This window comes from Chelmon rostratus, chromosome 7, assembly GCF_017976325.1.
Source record: "Chelmon rostratus isolate fCheRos1 chromosome 7, fCheRos1.pri, whole genome shotgun sequence".
Lineage (NCBI taxonomy): Eukaryota > Metazoa > Chordata > Actinopteri > Chaetodontiformes > Chaetodontidae > Chelmon > Chelmon rostratus.
This window is the reverse complement of record NC_055664.1, coordinates 15032111-15055703: the sequence shown is the minus strand read 5'-3', so window position 1 is coordinate 15055703 and position 23593 is coordinate 15032111. Positions and strand designations below refer to the sequence as shown.

The 23593-nt window shown below is 40.9% G+C and overlaps 1 protein-coding gene across 1 annotated transcript; it reads right to left on the bottom strand.

Moving 5' to 3' along the window:
- Positions 1–285: 285 nt before the first annotated feature.
- On the bottom strand, positions 286–21960 carry tlcd2 (TLC domain containing 2). Its single transcript, XM_041941486.1, has 4 exons — positions 21352–21960; positions 20825–20907; positions 17997–18079; positions 286–3900 (listed from the first exon to the last, which is right to left on the bottom strand). Exons 1-4 carry the CDS (start codon positions 21528–21530, stop codon positions 3520–3522), a joined length of 726 nt encoding a protein of 241 aa, XP_041797420.1. The 5' UTR covers positions 21531–21960; the 3' UTR covers positions 286–3519.
- Positions 21961–23593: the final 1633 nt, after the last annotated feature.

The following is a 23593-nucleotide window of genomic DNA, read 5'->3' as shown; positions in this document are numbered from 1 at the left end:
CATCACTTTTTAGTGTCCGCTGGAAACGCATTTTTTGTCATTGTATTTGGTTGTGTCTTCTGTTTTTGCAGTGCACAATTTTTAATTTTTGAGTATTTCCCCCACCACTGTTGTATAGTATTCATAAGTATTACTGCATGTAGAACTTGACCTAATCGACCACTTTAGACTACTTTACTACTACTACTTGCCTATTAATGTCAAAATCTGCAGTAACTATAGATATAGTTGACAAATGTACTGGAGTTAAAACTTTGTCAGTGAAAAGAAAATACAACATTTATTCTTTTGAGCTTTATTTTCACGTTAAACAAATGTTATTGTATAAACATATAAATTGGAGTTTCAATTACAAAACAATCTCTGGCTAAACATGAAAAAATATTTATGCAATTAAGTCATATTTATGCGTTAAGAAAAAATCTGTGAAACATGAGTTTGATGCTCTTAGAAAGCAGATGATTTTGCTTTCACAACCTCAGGTGGTCTCAGTGGCTTCAGTATTCCATGTTTTTTTTCATTCCTTAATGAAGGATTTAAGTCCTTGACAAGCTGCACAGTGTCAATAGTCTTCAGTGTTATGAATTTCATATACAAGATATCAAAATATTACCAATCACCAGAACAAAAAAAAGAAGTCTATAAATGAACATGAAAATATTTGTTGGTTGTGATAAAGTGACAAATTACTATTAGTTGTTTTCTTATTCTCTAGTAATGGAGCTATTAAAATCGATGAAAATCAATGCAATGAACCACCACATTTATAGTGTATGATGAGAAATATGAGGCAGTGTGAGATCAGAACTGCTGCCACCTTCTCTGGAACCGCAGAGCCAAAAGCAGGACAGTAAGCTGCAGCTGTTGGCCAAAGGTCCCTCAGTGTCCTTACAGCACTGATACGAAGAGAGATCTCGACTTGACTGCTATGTTTGATCACAATTCCTAAAAGCACACAGCAATATAATGAACAAATCTGGTATCACACAGGTATGGTTTCAATCACGTTACAGCCTGATACAACACACTCACAAATATAAGCTTGCTTGTTAGAAGGAACTTCAATTTTCACCAGTTGTCTTCACTACAACCACAAAGTTAAGCTGCCCAAAAATTTGAATTGGAAAAAAAACCCAAAAACAAATAATGCAAATTTACAATCACAATAAAAATTCAGAAATGGAGTTACTCTTGATCTAAAAAGGCAACCGAGAATCAGCAGAAACACAAATAATGCAAACTTTTACAGTCTTCCTCCCAAACAGTGCTGCATCTTTAGTGCAGTGACGTCTTCATGCTAATGTTGACAAACAGTTAAATTTGTGGACTGTGTCGTTATTTAAGTGCTACAAGAAGATTCTAAATTTACAATTTTTGTCCAGCGTTTCCCCCCAAATCCAACCAAGCACAGCGTGTTTGTGTCTGTTCACTGAATATGTGGTTGTGCTTGTAATATGGTTGGACAGCCTGGTTTTAGGGCTCGAACATGAACACTGTCATGCTGAGATGACTATGAGCTCGCCCTTGTAGTCGCTGGGTTATGAAAATATTAGCTGGGGAAATAAACAAACAAACCAAAAATCTAAGACCCAAAGAGGCACGATGCCATGCAACAACATGACGTACACAACCATATCAGCTTCACTATAATCAAATGGTGTTCACCACAGGGAAATTCACTGAGCATTGTGTTCATTTATCTTAAATCCACAACTTCTTTTTTAGCACAAATAAATTACCAATATATACAATTAAACCACCCAAATAATGATGATGATACACACAAAAAGCAGCAACACAAAACATAAATGGCATCGAATATTTCCGTGCCATATAAGGACTGTAATGCTTTGATGTGATTGGTAAGAGCAGGCTGCCTTGTAGCAGCTGTGTGTATAGCAGTTTGCTGTATTCACAGATCTCAGACCTGTTTGTTCTGACACCAACCTCAAGAATTTCTCTGCATCCACCTGTTCTTATCTAGAATGAAAGCAGGAGGCACAGGGCTGCAAAGATGTCGCGAGATAAAGACATTTCTGGTGTTCTTGTCTGTGTTGAGGTCACTGAGGCAATGTTGAGGAGTGTGCTGTCCTCCATTGTTCAAATGAAGAATAACAACTTCTGCCTGTCTGAGAGCTCCTACTGCAGACTACACACCATCACCGGCCGCTAAAGGAATACATACAATCTGGGTCAGTTTGTACTGTAGCACCATCTACTGTTGCTGAGCTTCTTCTGTTTTCATTTTACAGGTTTCAAGTCTAGCCAGTTGAGCTGCTTGTCTGCCAGATTCACTGACTGCTGCTGGACACTGATGTCACTGGCAATGGCTGATGGGAGGTGGCGGTCAAACCCTCTCTCATCTTTTGCTATTGTAATTGATCCGCAAGCCATCTGAGTCAGAATCTACTTGATTTTGTTTTGTTCCTCCAGGATCTACCAACACAACGACCTTGTCAGTGGACAGTAAGGATTAGGGTTACATTGCATCGGCTAATTTATCACTGATTAGGTCATGCTTTCTCCCAGATGTTTTAAGACAATTTGGCATATTAACAATTGTTCAACTACCAAAATATTGTGCTGCTTTGCATTGTGCCATGAAAGTAAAATGTGATCTGTGAAAATCAGTATGTATTCATCACTCTATAACCCTATTCTCTCCCTCAGTCAGGATTGGATTGCAGGATATGCTTCCTCTATAGACAAATGTGATCTTTAAATATTTTTTTGTATATTTTTCTTCTCTAATAACAAAGAACCTGCCAAAGACTGACAGCAAAGCTTGTGTTTGAGAGAGGTAAAGAATTGTTACAAGCTTTCTGAGGTAGCAGGCGGAGATTTGGGGGTGGGGGGGGGGGGGGGGGGTATATTTGCCTCTGAAGTCCTAAATGGAAACAAGAGGGTTTGGATTCCACTGATTTTTTTTCTCCATGGTAAATAAACATTATTTGAAAGAACCCTCAACAGTATAGTATGTAATAATAATATAATAATGTACAGTATGCAAACAAAAGGGTTATTATTATGAAATGACTTAAGATTTTTACTTATTTCATATGTGTTGTGTTGAAATAGACATGAGTGTTGGTGGGGGCATCTCCTGTTACCATATGCTACATATTAGCTCAAACGCTGTGTGGGACAATAAGGCGTTTGGTGTCTTTTACAAGGCCTTACATTGTTCATATGAACAACCTCCATCGACCATTAGTGAGGCACTAATGGCACTTAAGAATGTCGACACCACACACAAAAGCTTACAGTTGAAACTACAGCTAAATGTAGCTTTTAGCATAATGGCTGTGTGTGATCTGTGATTGAAGTAAGGTTATTTGATTACACCTTGTATGCACGTTCCTATACAGTATGAGAGATAGAAAAATCCCTCCATCTCCCATCTCTGAGTATATAACACACAAGCAAGACGGTACCAAATCTCAGCCTCAGGGAGTTAACGTACAGTAACGAGTGTGTTTATGAATCCAATCCTTCTTCTGCCCCTTCCTCCCCTCTTCTCTACATCTCTTTCTCTTTCTTGGTCTCCCGGGTGCTGCTCTTCAAAAAGTCGCTCCTCAGTAGCCGATAAAACAGGACGATGTTCATGGCCGTCATGATGGCCATACCCACGCTGCCCAGCGTGTAGGCCAGGAGTGGCACCTTGTCCCTGTTGAGCACTAGCCAGCGGGTCATCCAGGCCAGCGTGTTGATGCGGAACACCACGTATGTGCCCAGGTTGATCATGCTGTTGACTCGGTACAGCGTGCCTTTGGCCATGCTGGCCATACGCAGCAACTGTCTGAGGTGGAGGAACACCGAATTGATCTCCACCAACAGGGCCACCACGGCAAAGCCCACGTAGCGCCAGGACAGCACAGAGAGGCCGAAACAGGTGATCACCTACAGAGGAAGACAGTGAGAAAGAAGGCATGCAGGAGAAAAGTTACAGTGGATGTGGCAGAACATGCAAATAGAATATTTTCAACACAATGATTGATACTAGTTCACCAAGAGTGATTAAGCTACAACCTATACTACAATAAAATGCAACGCAGCAATGTGATTTGTTTTTAAGCTGACAAATATGAAGCAATATTTTCCAACAGTTTAAGCTTTAAGACATGCCTATCTGCAGGTACCACAGTGCTTGCTAATTTGACAAAAGGAATAAGTGTCATTTCTTATGATATTCATTTCCGTATTTGCACTCCCTTTCACTGCTGACGTTTGGACACTTTCTTTCACTTTTGACAGTTTTTTACTCCTTGACCACGTGGAAGGACACCACTCCCATGACTCATTTCTGCTGTGCAATGCTTATGAAAGTCTGTGTGGACACTGACAAAAAGTCGCCACAAGATGGCAGCAACAGCACTCAAAACCAGTCCGAAAAACACTCAACAAATCCCCTCTGCTGATATTACAATGAAAAGTCAGTGGAAAGGATTACGTACAGTTTAACATGTTGTGACAGAGGAGAAAACTGCTGTCTGACACATTCACAGCTGCTGTGTTGCAGGTCTAAAATTTGGATGACAGAAATGTGTTTATACCAAAACAGGCTGTTCAGCCAACTCTCCACAGGAGCTGGCACCCACTCCCACCACCACATTCACCAGCTTCATTCACACTCAGAGCACACTCAGAGTGCAGCAGGAAGACCAAATGTGTTCAGACAGATTGCACTTTAGTTTCAGACAAAGCTGCCATGTTTATAAAGCAACAGTGGATGGTTCCAGTGAAGGGGAGAGCACAAGAAGAGAGCAGTCCAAAGCGAATCAAGTCAAGTTAGTACAGGTCATGGGATAAACCGTGGGTTGAGAGAATGGCCTCTACCATGAGTCACGGCTCAGTTGGAGAAGCATCTTGTGTTTGTGCATGTGTGTTTTGTCTGCGGTCACAGGATGCCCTCTCCAAATAGTCATGTGATACGCTGTAGTAGGTCAGGCAACAGGACATGAGGCAAGTCAGCAGCACATTAACTGGTCATTACATGATGTCTCCACTGTAACGGATGTGTCCTTCACTCAAAAAGGTTCAAAGTTCAAAAGGGTTTTCTTCACTGGACAAACTTCACTTCCTGCAAAATCATTTTTGCACTATGGTTGCAACTGCTTGTTAGTACTGACAGTATTTCCTATTAAGTGGAATATAAGGTAAGGGCACTGCTAAAGTATCATTCAAGGGGAAACAATGACTGTAACGGAAATCTGGCCGGTAATTATTGAAATATTACTTGCATTTGCATCCTCAGGCCATACTGCTAATGGGAAAAATTCTGCAGGTGAACAATTGAAACAGTGATTTGAGCATCTGACTCACACACAAACACACACACCCACTATCACAGTTTAAATAAACCGCTTCACCTGTAGTCAGGTTATAATGACGGTGATGACGGACAGTGTTGGTAGACAATTACAATGACGACAATGAAAGCACCGCATTTAGCAAGGCAAACAGACTGCCTCGTCAATGGTGGTGGGGGGGGGGGGGCAGTTGTGTCAACTGAACACAGGGCTTTGCAGCACAAAGCAAAGCTACACACACACTCACAGATATGCGAGATAACACTGCAGTGTTGGTCAGCCATTCTCCTGTGACGCCCCACTGCTGTGTTTGAAAGGTGGCACAGATGCCGAGTGACTGAAAACAAGGTGTGTATCAGTCTCTAGCTGGAGTATGTGTTTGGTGATCGTTGCAGTCAATACATTAATCCACTGGATTCGTAAACAACTATCACTCACATGTATGTTCTGCACCTGTCACAGAAAATGTCTAAAATAAAGTAAATTAAGCTGACTATGATGAAAATTATAAATAACGCTTACTCCTTAATTTCTATTTTGCTAAAATCATGGCACAGACATTGGACTACCACACAACAGCTTCATTTTATGCCAATCTCAAATGTCTTCTTATAGCAGGTTAAAAATCCACCTTCATAAACCTCAAAAAATAAAACAAATATAAAGATGACAAAAAGCCACATATAGTAAAGAACATATACATGAACTCACTGTCTTCTTTTTACAACCACAATCTACAGAAGAACAACACGTGAAGGGGTGGCGTGTGTGTTATAAAAACATCCATCCATGTTAGTTTAAAGCAGAGCGCAGGCGCCAGCAGGACCCTTATCTGTTACCCTGAACACTCGAAAACAAGACCATACCCTCTGATTAACCTGTGTAAGTACCCACATACACACTCAGACACACACTCAGACACACACACACACACACACACACACACACACACACACACACACACACACACACACACCTGGGCAAGACTGGGCCACAGCTTCAGTCATGTCAACCAGTGGTCTTTAGTGTGGCTCCTCAAACATCTGATCTCATCTCTGACCCTAAAACCTTGAACAACGCTAAGATCTGTTGATGAAGACACATTCAGTAAGAAAGACTGCGTTACTTCATTATGGTGTATCCTTGGAATTGTATCAAAACACCATTACACTGAGAATTTTATATAATACTTCTTGAGGTTTCATAATTTCAAAACAGGACACTCTTTTGTTCCTCCTGCACATGTATATGGTTTTACGGTTGCAGTTTCTCTCTAATGTTTGGACATGCTCTATCAGAAAATGACGGTCATCTGTTACCCAATCTTGCTATAAACACTGATAGCACAGCTACATAACATGCAATAAAGTTGAAACCTTATGTCACACACACATTGAGCATGGTAATACTGAGAGATGAAAATAAAGTATAGACAGGTGACTGTGACCACATAATCTCACCATACCAGGTCATCATCAGGTGATGATGGCCCCACGGAGCTCAGCAGCTAGCCAAAACGTATCCTGACTGCTTTCTCTGTGAGCATAGAGATGGGGCCTCTGTTACTCATCCATTAAGGACAGGAGCCAACTCACACACTGTGTACTGCTGACAGCACCCCGAGGTGAGAGGGAATCACAGTAATCTCTCCACCAGACCCCGGATATATTGGATGATTAGAACGATTCAGCATTAGCTAGATTTGCCTTAATAAGCTCTGCTGAAGCTTGGCTGTCACATACAGCAGCCCAGTACTGTCCAACTAGAAACTCTGGAGGACAAACACGAACACACAAGTGTGACATCTGTCACATCACACATGCATAGACGCAACTTCTGAGGTAAATGTGTTGAACAATCAAAAGCTCCAGATCCAGCTCAAGAATGAACTTTCGTTGACATCGAAAGTACAGCCTTGTATATATATGCTCAACAAGCAATCAGTGAAAATTTGCTGTATAGGGACTGAGGTGGGTGGGACTTAGGCTTAACTGGGACAGAAGGAGTGATATTTAACCTTTGGACTGCACTTATGTATGTTAACCTTCTGTTATAACCACCTGTATAAAATCCAAGCAAAGGGCTGAAAAACAAGGCATGGGTGTTTGTCTCCTGCATTAACTCCCTGTGGGCTCAATTAGATGCTCTCTACACCCTGGTGAGGGACCTTCACGTCCCACTTTCAGGGGGGAAACACTGGGCGCAAAGATGGTAGGCAAATACTGTAGCCGGTGGGATGAGCATAGTTAAACCTGATGGGAAAAAAAGTCAGGTCAACCAAAAAGTGGGGTAAAGTTTGCATGATAAGAAAGTTTGTATCAAGAAGGCCAGTATAGATAAGCCACTTGAATTGAGCCACGGCAGCAATCATTATTCAGAAGGCAAGGTGACAGGGACCCCGGGTCTAGATAAAGGTGATAAAAAAAAGACTAATTTAGCCTCATACATGAATGCACAGAAAGATACAGATACAACACCTTAGAGGCAAAACAGTGCATCAGCTTTCTCAGTTACTCATAGAAACTTGCCTCTATGCGGCATTGCTTTCCTGTTCCCTCTGTGTTACTAACATGTTTACTGTTACTTGCTAGTTCATATATTCCTTTTAGGTTTTATGAAAGGTTATTATAAATGTGTCATTTTCCATCTGCAAAAAAATTGTGAAAACTGGTCAAAAGCCCATGGTCATGAGATTTGAAGGTCTGATCAGTTTACAGCGTAGCTCCTTTTGTAAAGCTGAAACATGCTTCTCTGGGCTGCATATAGGCTGACAGCCACAGGGTAGTTTACACACATAGCTATTTCCTTTGTTCTTGTACATACAATGTCATGTGTATGGCAGAAGCATAATTCCAGCTTTAGTTGAGCTCCCAGCAATGTGTACATGTAGACTGACAAAAAAAGAATATATGGCAGACTGCAGGGCATGACTACCTTTGTCATATGCAGTATTAGTATAAAGATGGTTTAAATCATTATTGACATATGCAGTGTTGTGTCCCTCCTTGTCTGCCTGCAGGATTTTCAGGAGTCTACAGACAAAGCTGAGCCTGATGTGCAAGCACCTGTTATGCCTTGAGCAGCCCAGCCAGGCGTGCTCTCGGTCTCCCTCTGATTGGCAGATTTTGACATTTTAGCTGACCCCCAACACCCACACACACACACATTTCTCATACACATTTTACACTAATGATGCAGCTGACATTCATGTGGCATGCATGTCCTTTTGCAAACAGCTTTGCTTATTTAATATAAAACTTGTCTTGTCTCATCTCTTGTCACACAGTTTTTGTTAAGATAGTCAGAGCGGATACAGACGTGATTAAAGATTTCCACGTCAAACCAGTTTCCCTGCCTCCAGCTGAGAACGCGCCAGCCGGCTCAGTCAGAGGAGAATTTCGAGTCCAGTACCAGTGTAGCAAGTTTGTCACAAAGAACAAAGTGAGTTAAATGATAATGACACCATGTGAGGAAAAAAAGACACAGGGTGGATAGGAAGGCGGGGGAGGTCATTAACCCCAGAACCTGACACAGTCTGTACCAGTTTGTGTGTATTTCTTGGAGCACACACACACACACACACATACACACGCATGCACGCACACACGCACACACACAAGCAGGTCAAAGGTGTCAGGGCAATAACAGATGTGCTGTAAGCAGCTAGGGGGAGAGCTTAGTATCAACAGGTGCGGTGGCTACACCCCATCACAGAAACAGGAAACAGAAGGGGGGGGGGGGGGGGGGCGACAGCTATCAGCCCATCTCACCACGCGCGCGCACACACACACACACACACACACACACAGGCACACACCAGTTTGAGAAAGCAATATTTTCAACAACTGAACACAAGTGAAACACAGGTGCTCATTACCACAAATGTATTCCAAACATATTACCTACTTTACATTGTGACTGAATGTGTGTGTGTGTGTGTGTCAGAAAGCGCAAGAAGAGAAAAGAACACAATGTCAGCAGCAGCTTTTCTGAGGTAATGTAAGCATTAGAAAAAGCTAACCACAAGCATTTAAGCTATGTCATCATCAGCACTCTCACACGTTGAAAAGACCATCTGTCAACTCATTTCACCAAAGTTTGTGAGTTTAGGTTTTAATAAAAAGGATGTGCAGCCTGCATATGCAGCCATTAGACAGGGAAAGGGTGTTTTACCTGGCTTGATAAGATCAACAGATGTCAGTAAAAAAAAAAAAAAAAAGAGACACAGAAGGACTATCGTCATAAAAATTAAAAATTAGAATAAAAGGATTATTTACTGCTTCAAAAGTCCACACTTTTACATACATACACATTATTCTCCATACTCTTAAGATATACTATAAGCACACCCTAACACTTTTTCGTTTCCACAAAATCCATTATTGGAAAGGTAATGCTTCCTTAATATAGGTCAAAATGGACAGGAAATGACCAAGTGAAGCTGATGGAGAGGAAGCTAATAGGAAGCTCAAGAGAGGTGTTAGCCATCTGGTCATAGGCAGACCAGCTGTGGGGTGATGAGCAGGTGGGAGGGCCTTTCAAAAGCTCCAAGTCTATGAGAGAAAATGGAGGGAGGATGCTCTGCTTGGAAACATGAGACAGTAATGATTATACACACATGCACACAAGTTCAAAAAGGCACACACACACACACACACACACACACACACACACACACACACACACACATCTGTGGGACTGGGGGATGGTGGTCATAACTATCATCATGCGACCTGCGTTAACTCTCGTCAGCTGACAGCTGCATAGCTTCTCGCTGTCACAAACATCTGGTCAGATATTCACCGGATGTGCCAAAACCCAATTAGCTTGGGCAAATATGATCAATTAGAGTTGTTTGGATATTTATTTGTAAGTGTATGCATGAGATTTCAAGTACAAATTAAAAGAATGAGTCCTTTTCCTTATCTTCACATGGGACATGAGGATAAGGGGCTATGACTGTTAATAGGTGTGTTATGGTGGATCCTCGTCACTTGAGGTATTCAGAAAGTGGGTGTGAAGGGAGGAGTGGTAGTTTGTCTTGCACTGGAGCGAACTGAATGTCTCATCCATTACCTCACTCCTCAGAGTGGCCAAGGAAAGATAAAAGCCAATGATGGCTTTCCTGATGCATCTTAATGTTTACCGGGGATCAGGAAGCACCAGAACGCTCTTGAGATCTGATGATACTCCCGATTGTCCACAGGTTGCAACACTTTCAACACTGTGATCTGATATTGCAGTGTTTTACTTGTTTATCTTAAACTGCAGAGAAAAGCAGAAAAAAATACACATTCCTTAATGCATGGAACAATGGCAATAATCATAAGTCAGTGTTGAGCCATAATTTTGGTTCCAAGACTTTGCATTTAATGCATAATCTTACAAGCATAGTTTGTCTATATGGTAAATATGGAGCCACACACAGCACCCAGTTAGCTCAGCTTTACAAAAAGACGCACAGAAGAAGCACAGGTCTGGAAGTTAAAGTGCTCAGAGGAATCAAAGGAAATCCCTGATGATTACTGGACATGTCTCAGGTTTGCTGTGACGAATAGTAACAAAAAAGGCACTGAAATGGTTAACTCCATTTACTACAAATGTTCAATGTGAGATTTTTCCTACACTGTACTCTCACATGCTTGCACACCCGCCCACGCTGCTTTTAGAATAATACGCAAGTTCTCTGGTATTCCCAAAGCAGCTGGATCTCAGCCAGCTTCGTTCTCCATCCTTTTTGTGCTTCGATGCGAGGCCATTAAGTGTGTCACTCAGTCAAAACTAATGCACAGCTCCAACTTTGCCCCATCTTGCTTTTTCAGCAATGACAAGTAGCTCAGTGAGTGTCAACTCCCTGTCTTTTCCAAATTTACTGATGGACAGATGCCTCTACAAACGGCATTCCTGCTTGTTATGCTAACTGAGAACAAATGTCACCAGGCACTCCACTTTTCCAGCCTTCATCCTCTTAGGAAAGCATGGCACGTGTGTAACACAACTCCTCTTTTCTGCTGTTTACCTGTAGGCTGAAGGCTCATTCTCAGTAGCCTGCTCTGTTCAGGATGGATGGCACCTGCATCTGTGCATCATATTTGCACGTCACACTGATGCACTTGAATTTCACAATCCAGCCTTGATGAGCACTGAGATGGGATTAACACTAAATAAACTGTCCATTTTTTCCCCATACATGCTCTCAGATGTTTTACTATCCCAATTCTTTTGGACTTTAAATTCCCAACCAATGCTAACAGTTTTCTGTCTTTACAATCACAACAGGTGTCTGTTGTGCAGAGACATTTCACAACAGTATGCAGTTTGAATAGGTATGCATTACGCAAGCTTTCTCTCTCTGAAATCCTCATGGCAATGGACAAATTCAACTTGTTTTGCATGTGTAAAGATCTCAATTCATACTTTGCTGCTGTGCAATTACATCATATCAACAGATGTCGACATAACTTCTGAAGACGGATCATACACACACATCCTGAAAGCTCACAGCACTTTTCAGGATTCTAATAGTCCAAAGTGTGCTTAACCACAGCATTTCTGAAGGTTGATGAGGAGACAAGAAGCTGCATCCATCAGTCTGTGGATTTTGATGTATGTTGCCTTTGCATTAGATGGGTGTGAACTGTTTCTGACACAATAACAATGGACAAGGAAATTCCTCAATTTTAGACACGCCATAAGGGGGAAAAAAAGATATAATACGACTGGAGTGCGGAGGCTCTCACTGGTTTGCGGCCATGTGAGGGGGTGGTACAAGCTGCAGAGAGTAGGTGGATGAGGGGGGGATGGGGGAGATGTTTGGCGGTCATACAAGGATAGGGGGGTTGTGAACAAGGCAGCGTGTGTGATATATGGAGTGGGGCTACAGCACAGAAATGTTTTGAGGGGGTGCATACATTTGCAGAAGCCCTCTCAGGAAGTGTGTCTCTCTCTTAGGAGCCTGAGGTTCATGTGGAGACCAGATGCCTGTCCTCCTGTCTGGATATACACAGAATGGGGGGACCTCCAGGGGTTCCCCGCCAAAAAGAAGAGACTGCTGAGACGCTGAGACACAGACGCACATACACATGACCTTTCCCTGCCAAAAAAAAAATCTGCACGGCTCTCTGTGGGTGCTCAAATTTCAGAGGTTGCAGCAGCTCATGGTTTGCAAACATGATGTTGACACTGGCAATTTTGTAAAAGCTTCATTCTGTGTGGTTTGTCACACCAAAGTGTGGGTCAAAAAGGACGAGTGGCAGAGACCACAGATTTTTTGATGGCTGGAAATATATCTGTGGGCTGGCTAGCAAAAACAAAAAACATACTATACTGTACATACTAAATTAACTTCTGCTATAAAATAGCACAAGGCTTTATTACAACCATGCGGTCTTGTCAATGCAAGATTGACTGGAGGAAATAAATCCATTAGGAAACAGACAAACCGAGGTTCTGATATGTTTGTAAAAACAGCCTCAGCAAAAATGGAGAAGTCTAACCAATGAGACTTTCAGGATTACAAATCTCAACTATTTTTATTTGCCTGTACTGCTGTCACATTAAAGCTGCTGGGCCCTGAGCCTTACACACCCTGCAGCTAGTGGAAGGAGTAGCTGAAGCAAAGAAGAGCTATTCAAGTGACATGTGGTGTCACACCAGTGACAACATGGCAAACAGCCAAATACAGCATGTTCCTGCTTCCAAAAGTGACATTCCATGTTCGCTATGTGAGACAGCTTCATGCTCCTCACACAAGTATCTATTTTCATGCCTCGTAAACTGAGACAAGTTCCATTCTTATCTGGGGTTGGTACAAGACAAACCTCCAAGAAGAAAAATGTGACTGAGGTTGAATTTGAAAACATGGCAAATATGGGCGGGCGAGCAAGTTATAAGGGTACAAACACAGACACGTGCTGTTGTTTCACTAAATCAATAACAATAATAATTATTATTATTATCAATAATTCAAAGTCTTATGTTTAGCAGAAACCATGCACACTTAATCACTCATTTACCATCATCTCTACAATCGTGTTTGATGGCAGCACCATGCTGCAGCTAAGCTTCTTAGCAGTTCAACATGGAAACTTTTTTAAATAGAAGGCACAATGATATCAACATATGGAGATATTATTGCAGAGAACATGCTTAAGTGCCACAAACTTGACGACTATGACATAGGCCTGAGAAGACGACATGAAAGTTTTGGAGATGCCCAACCAAGATTTCAATGTCACTTAAAATCTGTAAAATGACTGGGGGATGTTTACAAAAACTCTGCATCCAGGAGGAGCAAACTTGAGCAAATATGTAGAAGGGAATAAAAGAAAATTCCCAAGTCCAGATACCTACAGCTGATACAGATAAATCCAAGCAGGCTTGATGATGTAATTACTGCTATGGCGACGTCTATCGAGTTTTAATGCTTAAAACTGGGGTGATCTGTGACCGTATGTAAGCTGCTGTTCATGGTCATCTGGCTTGTCTACAACAAGCAATTTTTTATTTGTGAAGTGGCAATATATAAAGCTAATTAAAACTATTTTTAAGAAATTTAAACAAATATTGAAAAACCAACTCAAACTGTGCACAAAATGTATATTACTGAAGCAAAAGCTGCTAGATTTGTGCTACATATTTTACATCGTTCAAACCAGATGAAATGTGGCTGATTCATATTTTACTGTAATTGTGACAGGCCACTTGGGCTGATTATTGCAAATTGGAAACAGCACAGGGCATCTGGGAAATTAATTAGTTCCTAGTTCCTTGGGGTGTTAAAAAATCTTATTCTTCATTTGTGTATGGAAGAGCAACTCATGCATTTAGGTATGAGTATTCCCTCAGACTAAGTGGGGTATAAACGATGATGAAATGTTACATGACTGTGCTCAGGAAATGCTAAAAAAAAAAATCTCATACAGTTTAAAGAATTACATTGGTTGCACTACTGAAAAGTGAAAGTAAACATGACGTATCCCAATGTATCAGCATTGTTTACATGCAAGAAACATAAGAGTCAAGCTGGAACCCTTAAAAACCTGTTCTTGATAAGCTTCAACCCCACTCATTCTGGACCTCTATATTTGATTTTTACTTAAAAGCAATGGTAGCCCGACCCAGGTGTATTTGGGTATTGGCTAAAAAACGTATTTTGTGATTATGGAAGTCTGGAGCCCTCATTTGAGATGTGGCTGAGAGAGTTGGGCAAGATCCTTCATTTAAAGAAGCATGAATTCAAGATTGCAGAATGGCGAAGAGTGTTTGATGAGGCATGGGGACGACTGTGGAGACATTTAAGGGGTCTGAAGGAGGACGAAGGGGTATACGTGGTAGATGTATATGTTTAACTGTTTTACAGTTTCACTGTAAATCAAATTGCTTTTATGTAGCAAACAGCATCCTCAAATTGCCAATTAACCTGCGCTGCCCAGATCTGCTTTAGAGGAATGTTGGCCTCTCTCTACAAAAGTAATTGAATTCTACGTGATGAGATAGGAATGACAGACATTTATGGAAGGACATTGCAAACATGCTGCAAACTTCCAAAGAACGAGCAGAAAAACTGATTCACTGCATGTTTCCGCTGCATATTATCACTGAAAATCTCAAAAGGGAACGTTAGACATACTCGTCCTAACATGTGTTGGTTCTTTGTAGAAAAAATAATCTGTCCTTCTGCCCCTGCTTGACATCCTGCTCTTCTGGCTCGTATTTTTAATTACAAGCTCACTATTTCCAACAGTCATGGGCAAATGAGGCCAAAACAGAGTGGGACTGGAGATTTTTCCAAGAACGGCACACTAACCATGGCTTTACGTTAACCATACGCACTGCAGCTCAAACAATGGCAAAAATGACAAATTTCCTACTACAAAAAAGCTACAATAAACAGGCTGTACAAACAAACATTACTTTTTAAAAGCCCTGCATGCTATGTTTCTTAGACAATATATATAGTAGGTAAATACATATTTAATCTCCTCAGAAGAAGACACCCTATTTTTGGCAGAACTATCAGGACTTCCTGTTTTCCAAAGGAAGCACGAGGTTATGGCTAACAGGATCTGGTCAGGCATGAGTGATTGTGGCAGGGCCCGTCTCAAGACTGAAATAAGACGCCGTAATCTCCACTTCAGTCACTAAGATGGGGAAAAAAAAACTTTCCGTGGAATGCTTGACTTTATTATTTCTCCTGGACCTCAACAACAAGGATCAACAAAACTCTCACTATATGCTTGTATAATAGAGAACAAAACATCACAGTAGATTCCAGAAGTGATGACACCAGGAAAAAATAATTAAGATGCCAAGAAAAAAATAGTATTAGTAGGCATTCAGTATTCAGTAGTATTTCTGTAGGCAAACACTAAAAGTGTAGGTAGGGGTCAAAAAAGAGCACAAGAGCAAAGGATAAAAGTAAGATGCAAGACAAAAAAAATACATAGGTTTGGCAGCACAACAAGTGTTGGGAATGTCACATAAAAAGTAGAAATTGGCCCTTTAAGAAAGCTTTCATTACAACTTGCATCTGCTGTCAAAGCCAATCCTGTATCTTGGAAATGTCACAGACATGTTGTTTAAGGCTGAATTATCTAAATTATAAACATAGATGCTACAGTCATTAAACATTCATACACATATCTGACCACAACAGAGGATTGACGAGAGGTAAACCTCCTGCTCCTGACTGTATGACCAGCTGGACCTGCTTGGTCCAGTGTCCTAATCTTTGTCACTGAAAAGAATGAATGAGAGTCTTGATGATAATACAGTAGGAAACCCTTGCTATTAAGGAGAAAGTGAGTTAGCTTGCTGAGAAAACACAGAAAGCCATGTGAATGAGGAAGACGTTTCTATCCCTCCCACACTCAATTGACAATCTAAGGCCAGCTGGCCTGGCCAAAGCATCCATTCACCAGGCTTCCAGGAAGTGAGGGGGAAAAAAAACAAGACTTTCAGAAAAAAGAGGATACTTCTCTCAAATTCTGTTTGCCACCGAAAACCAGGTGGTGCTAGAGCTGGTTCCCACAACTAATCCTGAATGACTTTGAACCTTGTTTGATTAGAAACAAAGGCATCATGAGTAATGAGGACATTGACCTTTGACTTTAGCAAAAATGGAAATTGATGTCAACCAGCAAAGGAAATCTTGCAAATGTCCACTATTCTCTAACTTTGTATTATTTTCTGTTGTGTGAGCTGTTGCAGTGGCTGTTAGGCTGCATGTTTGTTGCAAGGAATTGCCATATCTTATCATGCAGCCATTACACTACCAAAACCATAAGAAATGTGAGCCAGTTGATAAAACCTTTTGCCAATTCCCTGATAGTGTCAGCCTACACGGTGCTGTAAAAGCTCTCAGTGTGGTTGTGCAAGAAAAGGGTTTTGCATCAAAATGTACAGGAAAATATCTACCAGAGAGTACACTTAAAATGCCAAGACGTTGCTCTTAAAGTGATATGTATCAGGACACAATCTGAGCCCATATGACCTTGTTTGTTTACATTTCCATACACTCCACATAAAATATGTGGCCAGTTAAAGCATGTTTTTCTTTGATCAGTCCGTAACTGGACCATCAGCATGCCACATACTTTGCAGCATGTGCATAAAAGCACAGAGTCTCCAACGAACCCGTCTTGCATCTGCTGATGTGTTTACACTTCTGAGAGTTTGTTGCAGTGATGATCTCTTGCTATCGCGCTGCCTGTCTCTCTCTCTCTGAGAGTGTGACATGACTGTGTGCTAGTGCGTCATCAAAATATAGCAGCTTAGGGTTCATTCAGCTTAGGTGCTGTCAAAAAATACTTGTAGTGATAAGGAAAACCAAGATTTGGGGAAATTTCGCAATATCGTGCATAATTTATTGCAATTTTATCAAATTCTGTGATTTTGGATTCTCCAATCCTGTCAGAGCCACTTCTGAGAAAAATTTAAATCAACAGCTCTTGTAAGGTGAGTAATACACAATAACAACAAGATGAGAGCTTAGGAACAGAAAGCAATACACAACATCAGCACAGTCTTGTAGGTTGCACTGCCAGAAGCTGTGCAAGAAAATATTCAACGAGGATGCAGTTCTGTAATGCCACTTCAGGTTATTTCCCTATTTATTTTCCGCATTGTTTAAAAGCAGAAATGTGGCCAGGGTTAACTGATCTGACCTGCTCTTCCCTTAGGAAAATATCTCCAATCAGGCAAGTCTGCTAAGGGTCACCGTGTCATGAAGATGACAGGCTCTGATGGGAATCTGCTCGAGACGGTCGTTTGGTTAAGTGGATAGGAAGAGACTAAGGGAGCCGGGTGGAGTTCAGATTTCTCAAGGCATGGCAGAAGGTTGAATGCTTGGTAGGGTGGGGGGTGATGTCACACTGGAATGACTGTGTCTTTGTTCCTCCCTCACTTGTTCTTTGTAACTCGACAAGAAAGACGGGTATTTTGTTCTTCCCATGTTCGTGCTTTTGACAGGTGCTTTGGGGTTGTGGTGCATAATTTGTCTGTGCAATAACTATTGTATATCGAATTCATGGGGAACGCAGGCACATGAAGATGACTTCTTACACATATGCAAAGGTTAGATATTCTAATGTCAGTAACTATCAAGGTAAAACATATTTGGCCAAATTATTAAACCTTGGACAAGAGCTTATTTCTATGTGCAACAGTAATGCTTAAAAGACCTACCACCAAGTGATGAAAGAGAAGTTCCCAGGATTGACTCAGCTTCTGGTTTACCACCATGTCAAAGAAGTCATAGATGAAGTAACCTGTGGGGACAGACAGCGTTCAGCCAATGTTAATGTCATGTCTAGGTTCGGTAATGCATTAATCGACCAAAACACAACAGATTCTTTTGACAATTGAAGCCTTGAGCGTATCAAGTGTGTCAGGGGGACCCTGCTTCCATGACGACAGCGATGGCAACCAAGATGTGTCTTGGAGAGGGGCTATTCATATCCACCAACCCCACCCCTTGCCCGCCACTAGCTGTATCCATGGTGACAGCTATTCAGAATGCTGGAAAAATAAAGAAGTGTTGAGGATGGGGATGAAGGGGTTCGAGGGGGCTCAGGGCTTTGGTGAGACTGGAATTAACCTCATTAGGTTGAAAATTTGACACCAAGACTCTTTAGTCAATGAGGTGACTGCCGTAGAACACATTATTATCAAAAGACTGCTGTCAAATATTTGGTTTATTTGCATTATCGGGTCTCCATTGTGATTCACATTGTTTCGTAAGAGCACTGACAAAAGACAGGGGAAACTCCTGACCAACATAGTCTTTTCAGCAGTAGCTTTTATTTCCCCAAAGAGGTTGAGTTTGGGTCAAGTTTTGCCATAAACAGCCAATCTGAGCGTGTGACTCAATAAATAGAAGTGCCAATCAACTGGCATCTCTTATCCTGCCCTTGTGTTTTTATAATGAGTCATTCCGTACTGACACATCTGTACTCAAAACACACAGGTGGAATGACAAATAGAACGAAAAATGTGTCTTGTTTTTTTAAGTGAAGTATTTGTCAGAAGCCTGCGCTCTGCACAGCTACGGTCAACACTGAGAACAAAGGAATCAGACACCGCTTGACTGTCCACTGGCTATCAACAAAAGCCTGAACAGGAGGACAAAAACGGGTTTCTAGTGAAATCCTCCTAAGTAATACATTTACTTCTTTCCATTCAAGATCCTCTGGGGTGACGTCCATTGGTATGTTTACATGACTGGGGAATTTCTTTCTTAAACCAGTTAATCAAACACCTGGGGTTCAGGCTGCCAACAACACGCCTCTGTTGGAATCAGCCAGTTAAGTATGAGAAACCCGATTAAGACACCTGGCTTAGTCTGATACTGGCTAAGTTAGTGTGACCTGTAAACATCTTACTGCTATGGCTTTTTGGTCTTGTCGTCTGCGTAAATTTGACTTACATAGCAATAAGGGTACTTCTTTATACTATACTATATATATACACTATCACCAAAATGTGCCCCTTACTGTCATCATCATCATGTATTTTTTCTGTATTGGAGGTAACTTACTATTCTATTTTATGGGTGAAATACCACATGTAGAGAGAACTTTTCGTTGAATAACAACATAAAGAATGAGCTGTAGAGTATTAAAGGCACATGAAAGCAGTCTTAAACACAAATCATTAACCATAGTTGAGCTCTTCTGCAAGACATTGTTCAAGGTGCTGGACAAGGTCTTCATTCAACAAGTGGAGAATTATTTATGGCACGTCACTGCGAGGGCTGCTGAATGCACAGATCTAGTGTGTAAAACTCTTCACTAGACTTGCTGGGGCTGAATCACACCACACTTCTGGTGGGAGGGTCCAGGAGAAGCGCTCCACTTGTTTTGAGAGGACGACGCCCCTTTCTGTTACCACTGGCATCTGATGTGGATGGCTTGCATAAATCAACTGACTTTTTGCACAGTTGCTGTATTGGTGATGTCACATGACTGTACAGGGTTACGCCCCGTGCCAGGGTCTGACAATAATGCTCCCCATTGACATTCACATACTGACACTGCTCCTTGCTTTGGCAGCTTCCTGCTCTGGACTTCCTGCAAGAATGTCAAACATCCTGGGAATCCTCGGGGAGCACTTGTTGCCCGGCACAGATCCAATAAATTTGTGGATTTAAGAGGGCTCACGTGCCACTAGTTTCTCTAGAATACTTTAGGGATTAATGAGAAAAAGTAAAAACAGGACAAATTCCTATTTTAAGAATGCATGTGCAGGTTTGAGAAATCTTAACGAAATCAAGCAGAATCTAATCTAACCTAATAAATGCAGACAGTAAAATTCAGCATTGATTACATTGTGGATTCAAAGGAGCGAGTCAATAGCAAATAACAAACTACAAGACAAGTGAACTTCAGCCAAGCCAAGAAGTGTAACAGGGTCAAAATTCAAAATATGAATGTGCTACTGAACCTGGTAGACCCTCATCTTTACAACTACACTACAATAAATATTAGCACCATCAGAAACAAAGCTGTAGAAACAATAAACATATAAATACTGGAGCATATCAACATGTCAGCAGCTAATTCATAGAACATTTAGGGTGGCACTGATTGATTTACTGAGGCTCAATTTACCGTGTCTTCCCCATTCTTACAGAAAATATGTTTTGTGTACTGCTTTCACATAATGCAAATAACAGTATAAATGAACTGTGCAATTTACTGATCATTAAAAAAAGCTTCCTTACCCAACAGATTAAACTAATAAATACTTTTCAAGTTAAGACTTGTTTTTGCTGTTAAAAATAAATCTTTAACAAGAACTATGTAACCACTTGGACCTAAAACTGCCCTGACACCACGTGGGGGAAATGAGACTAGCTGGGAGGGATAATGTCACTTCCTCACTTTTCCTTATCTGGGTTGCACCTATGGGTGCACTCCCTGTCTCGTCCCCCTCCACCCTCACCACCACCAGCCCATTCAGACAAGGACACAATTTGTAATTCAGCGCTGTAGAAGTGCTGACAGGCTACTCACCGATCGAAAATGACACCAAAGCATGAGAAAACACAGAGTGAGTTTCTATCAAATCTTCAGCCATCTGTGGGTGAAGGAAAAAGCTGAAAGGATAAACAAAGAAGTTCTGATAAAGCATTTCAAAAGGGAAAAAAGGGTTTTACAGTTTGTGGAACTTTAATTGAGAGAGTTATTTTTACAATTACTCCAGTCTTCTTTTATTTCAATGTAGATAATTAGGTTGCTGGCATCAGTTATACAGTAATTTTATTTTAACATCATACATTTAAATCTACTGCCAATTATATTATGAGTACTGGCAGCATGGCAAAAATCATGACTGGCCAACAATGAACAACATGAAGTCAAACTACAGGCAGTCAAATGACATAAAAAGAAGCCGAGATGCATTTAGAGCTAATTTAAATACAACCGCGCCAAAAGACAGGATCCACTAATAACACCATGCTTGCAAATTACCGGAACTAAACCAATAATTTAATTTGATCAGAAACGGAATGAAACTTTATTTTTTGGGATTAACTTACCAAAGCACTGCCCATATCGCAGTTATACAACTGTGCACGAAGGATGTAGAGATATTTCTCCATTTCCACGCATTCCTGCAGGCAGATTCGGGCATGGGGAGTTTTCTGACCCCAGCGTTGACAAGCCTGAAAAACCCGACGGAGCTCCCAGTCGTTAAAATCACTGAGCTCAACTCCATAGCTGGAATATTTGTTCAGTAGATGGAGACTTCACAGGCCACAACCACCACCAATGTATAATTATTATTAAATAATGGAATGACGTGATTCAACGAAGCTTATTCTGGTTACAAACGCAGCAGAGCCTACGGCTGTGGGCGACTTGTATGAGGCGACCGAGACGATCGCGTTAACATCCCTCTTAACTCTCAATCATCTGTGACCACTCTTCACCCAAAACAGGCTTGTGAAACGCGGTTTTTGTCCAGAAAGAGAAGGCGTGGACAAGTCTCTCAATTGATTTCCCTCTAACACGGATTAAATGTTTGAGATATTTGTCTGTAATAGAGATAAAATCCTCAAAGAAAGCTCTGTGGCCACCGGTCGCAGTGGATGGTGATCGTAGGCGTGAAGTCTCCTTTACAGTTGTGGAACAGTCCTTTTGTAAGACCTTGCTTGTGTAACTTTTTGACATCAACAGAAACCAAACAACAGCTTCTCCCCGCCCTACTATGAAGGGGCGCGGCCAAGAGCACGTTTCATGTGTTGTGTTGTGTTCAAGTGCTCCCGGAAATGCCGCAATCACAGAGTGACAACCAGTACCACTCTGTAAACCACCAAATATTAACAGTATATAAAATAATAATGTACTTTGCAGTTTTGAATCAACAAGAAGCTATAAGGCATATTGATAATAATCTATCAAAATATGACCTTGTAAAGCTACTGTCAATTAAACTTGACAACAAGAACGAAAATGTTTTTAAATGATTAAATGCTTTACTTTTTATTTTCTTAGATCTTCTCAGTGCTATCTCATCACTGTCCATGATTAATTTTTTTCAGCTATGAGCTCCTCGACTCGTTGCATTGTGGCAACATTTTTTGGTGTGTAGCAAGACTCAATAGTTGACAGAAATCGCTGAAGGCACTGAGTATCATAAAACTGTTGGCATTAAATGCTCTATCAGATTTGTAATATTATTATCTAAATCTTTGATCAAATAGTCCCTAAATTCAAATCAAACTTTTGCCAAATTCAGACTATATCTTATTTACGTGTAAGAATGTTATGAAATGAGGTTCATGTAACGCTGTTTGTATTTAGGCAAATTTAACAAGATGACTTCGACCTCTTTTGTGAATTGAAAGAAGTGTTTTGTAGAACAATACAATTATATTTCTCAAAGTAAGATATTGGAAAAAAGTATTGTTTTGCTGTTGGTATTGTATGTTGTGTATTGCACTGTATGGTCACCAGTATCCCAAAAAATTCAATGATATCCACCCCACTATTTATTAAAACCTGGGTAAACTTTTTAAGTAGTAGTAGTAGTATGTTCTCATTGAGTGTTTCTCATAAAATTGAAATCCAGTCGATAGTAGGAACATGCTGAATTTAGCCATGGCTATCTTTTGCCAGGTGTTTAGACCCAGAAAACCCAAACTTGGCCAATGGTTGGTGGTCATGATGGGAAATGCCTGTTTATCAAGCACAAACAACCATCCAAAAACCATGATTCAACTTTTATAAGCCACTTTCACAGATGAAAGAGATAACGATTCTTTCATTTTCAGTGCTAGCTTCGTTGTATTTGATTTCTCGAATAAACCAAAAGCCATCAATGTATGCTTTACAACGTATATTATTTCTAACAAAGAGAAGTAATGACAAAGAAAAATACAATTTACGAACAGGCATTGAAGGCAACACTGGTTCTATCCCACCCGCCCCACCTCATTGGTCCACAAATCACCGTGGATTTAGGGGAATAGTAGTTCATTTCACATGTAAATAGAGCTAATGTAACGCATGGCATGGCAGTTTTATTTGCCACAACATTTATTATGCACTAGCATTGTTTATTATTGTAGCTTGACCTCGAAACACGATGTATATTGTACTTTCCATTTTTTTCATTCAGTGGAAGTACAAAAAAAAAAAAAAAAAAAAAAAACAGTGCTGCCCTGATTCAAGCCTGGACCTGACCATGGACATGAATGACTGCTGAAATATTTGGTGACACAGCGACACCATCCGGTTCAAGGCCGTGTCGCTTGACTTCAGGCACGCTACCTTCAA

What these genes read in the sequence shown, in the direction of transcription:
- tlcd2 (XM_041941486.1), bottom strand. Translation starts at nt 21,530, where the DNA reads ATGGAGTTGAGCTCAGTGATTTTAACGACTGGGAGCTCCGTCGGGTTT. An exon ending in GCGATATGGGCAGTGCTTTG is followed by an intron (nt 20,908 to 21,351) that starts GTAAGTTAATCC and finishes TTATCCTTTCAG; the next exon opens with CTTTTTCCTTCACCCACAGA. An exon ending in TTCTCTTTCATCACTTGGTG is followed by an intron (nt 3,901 to 17,996) that starts GTAGGTCTTTTA and finishes CTTCCTCTGTAG; the next exon opens with GTGATCACCTGTTTCGGCCT.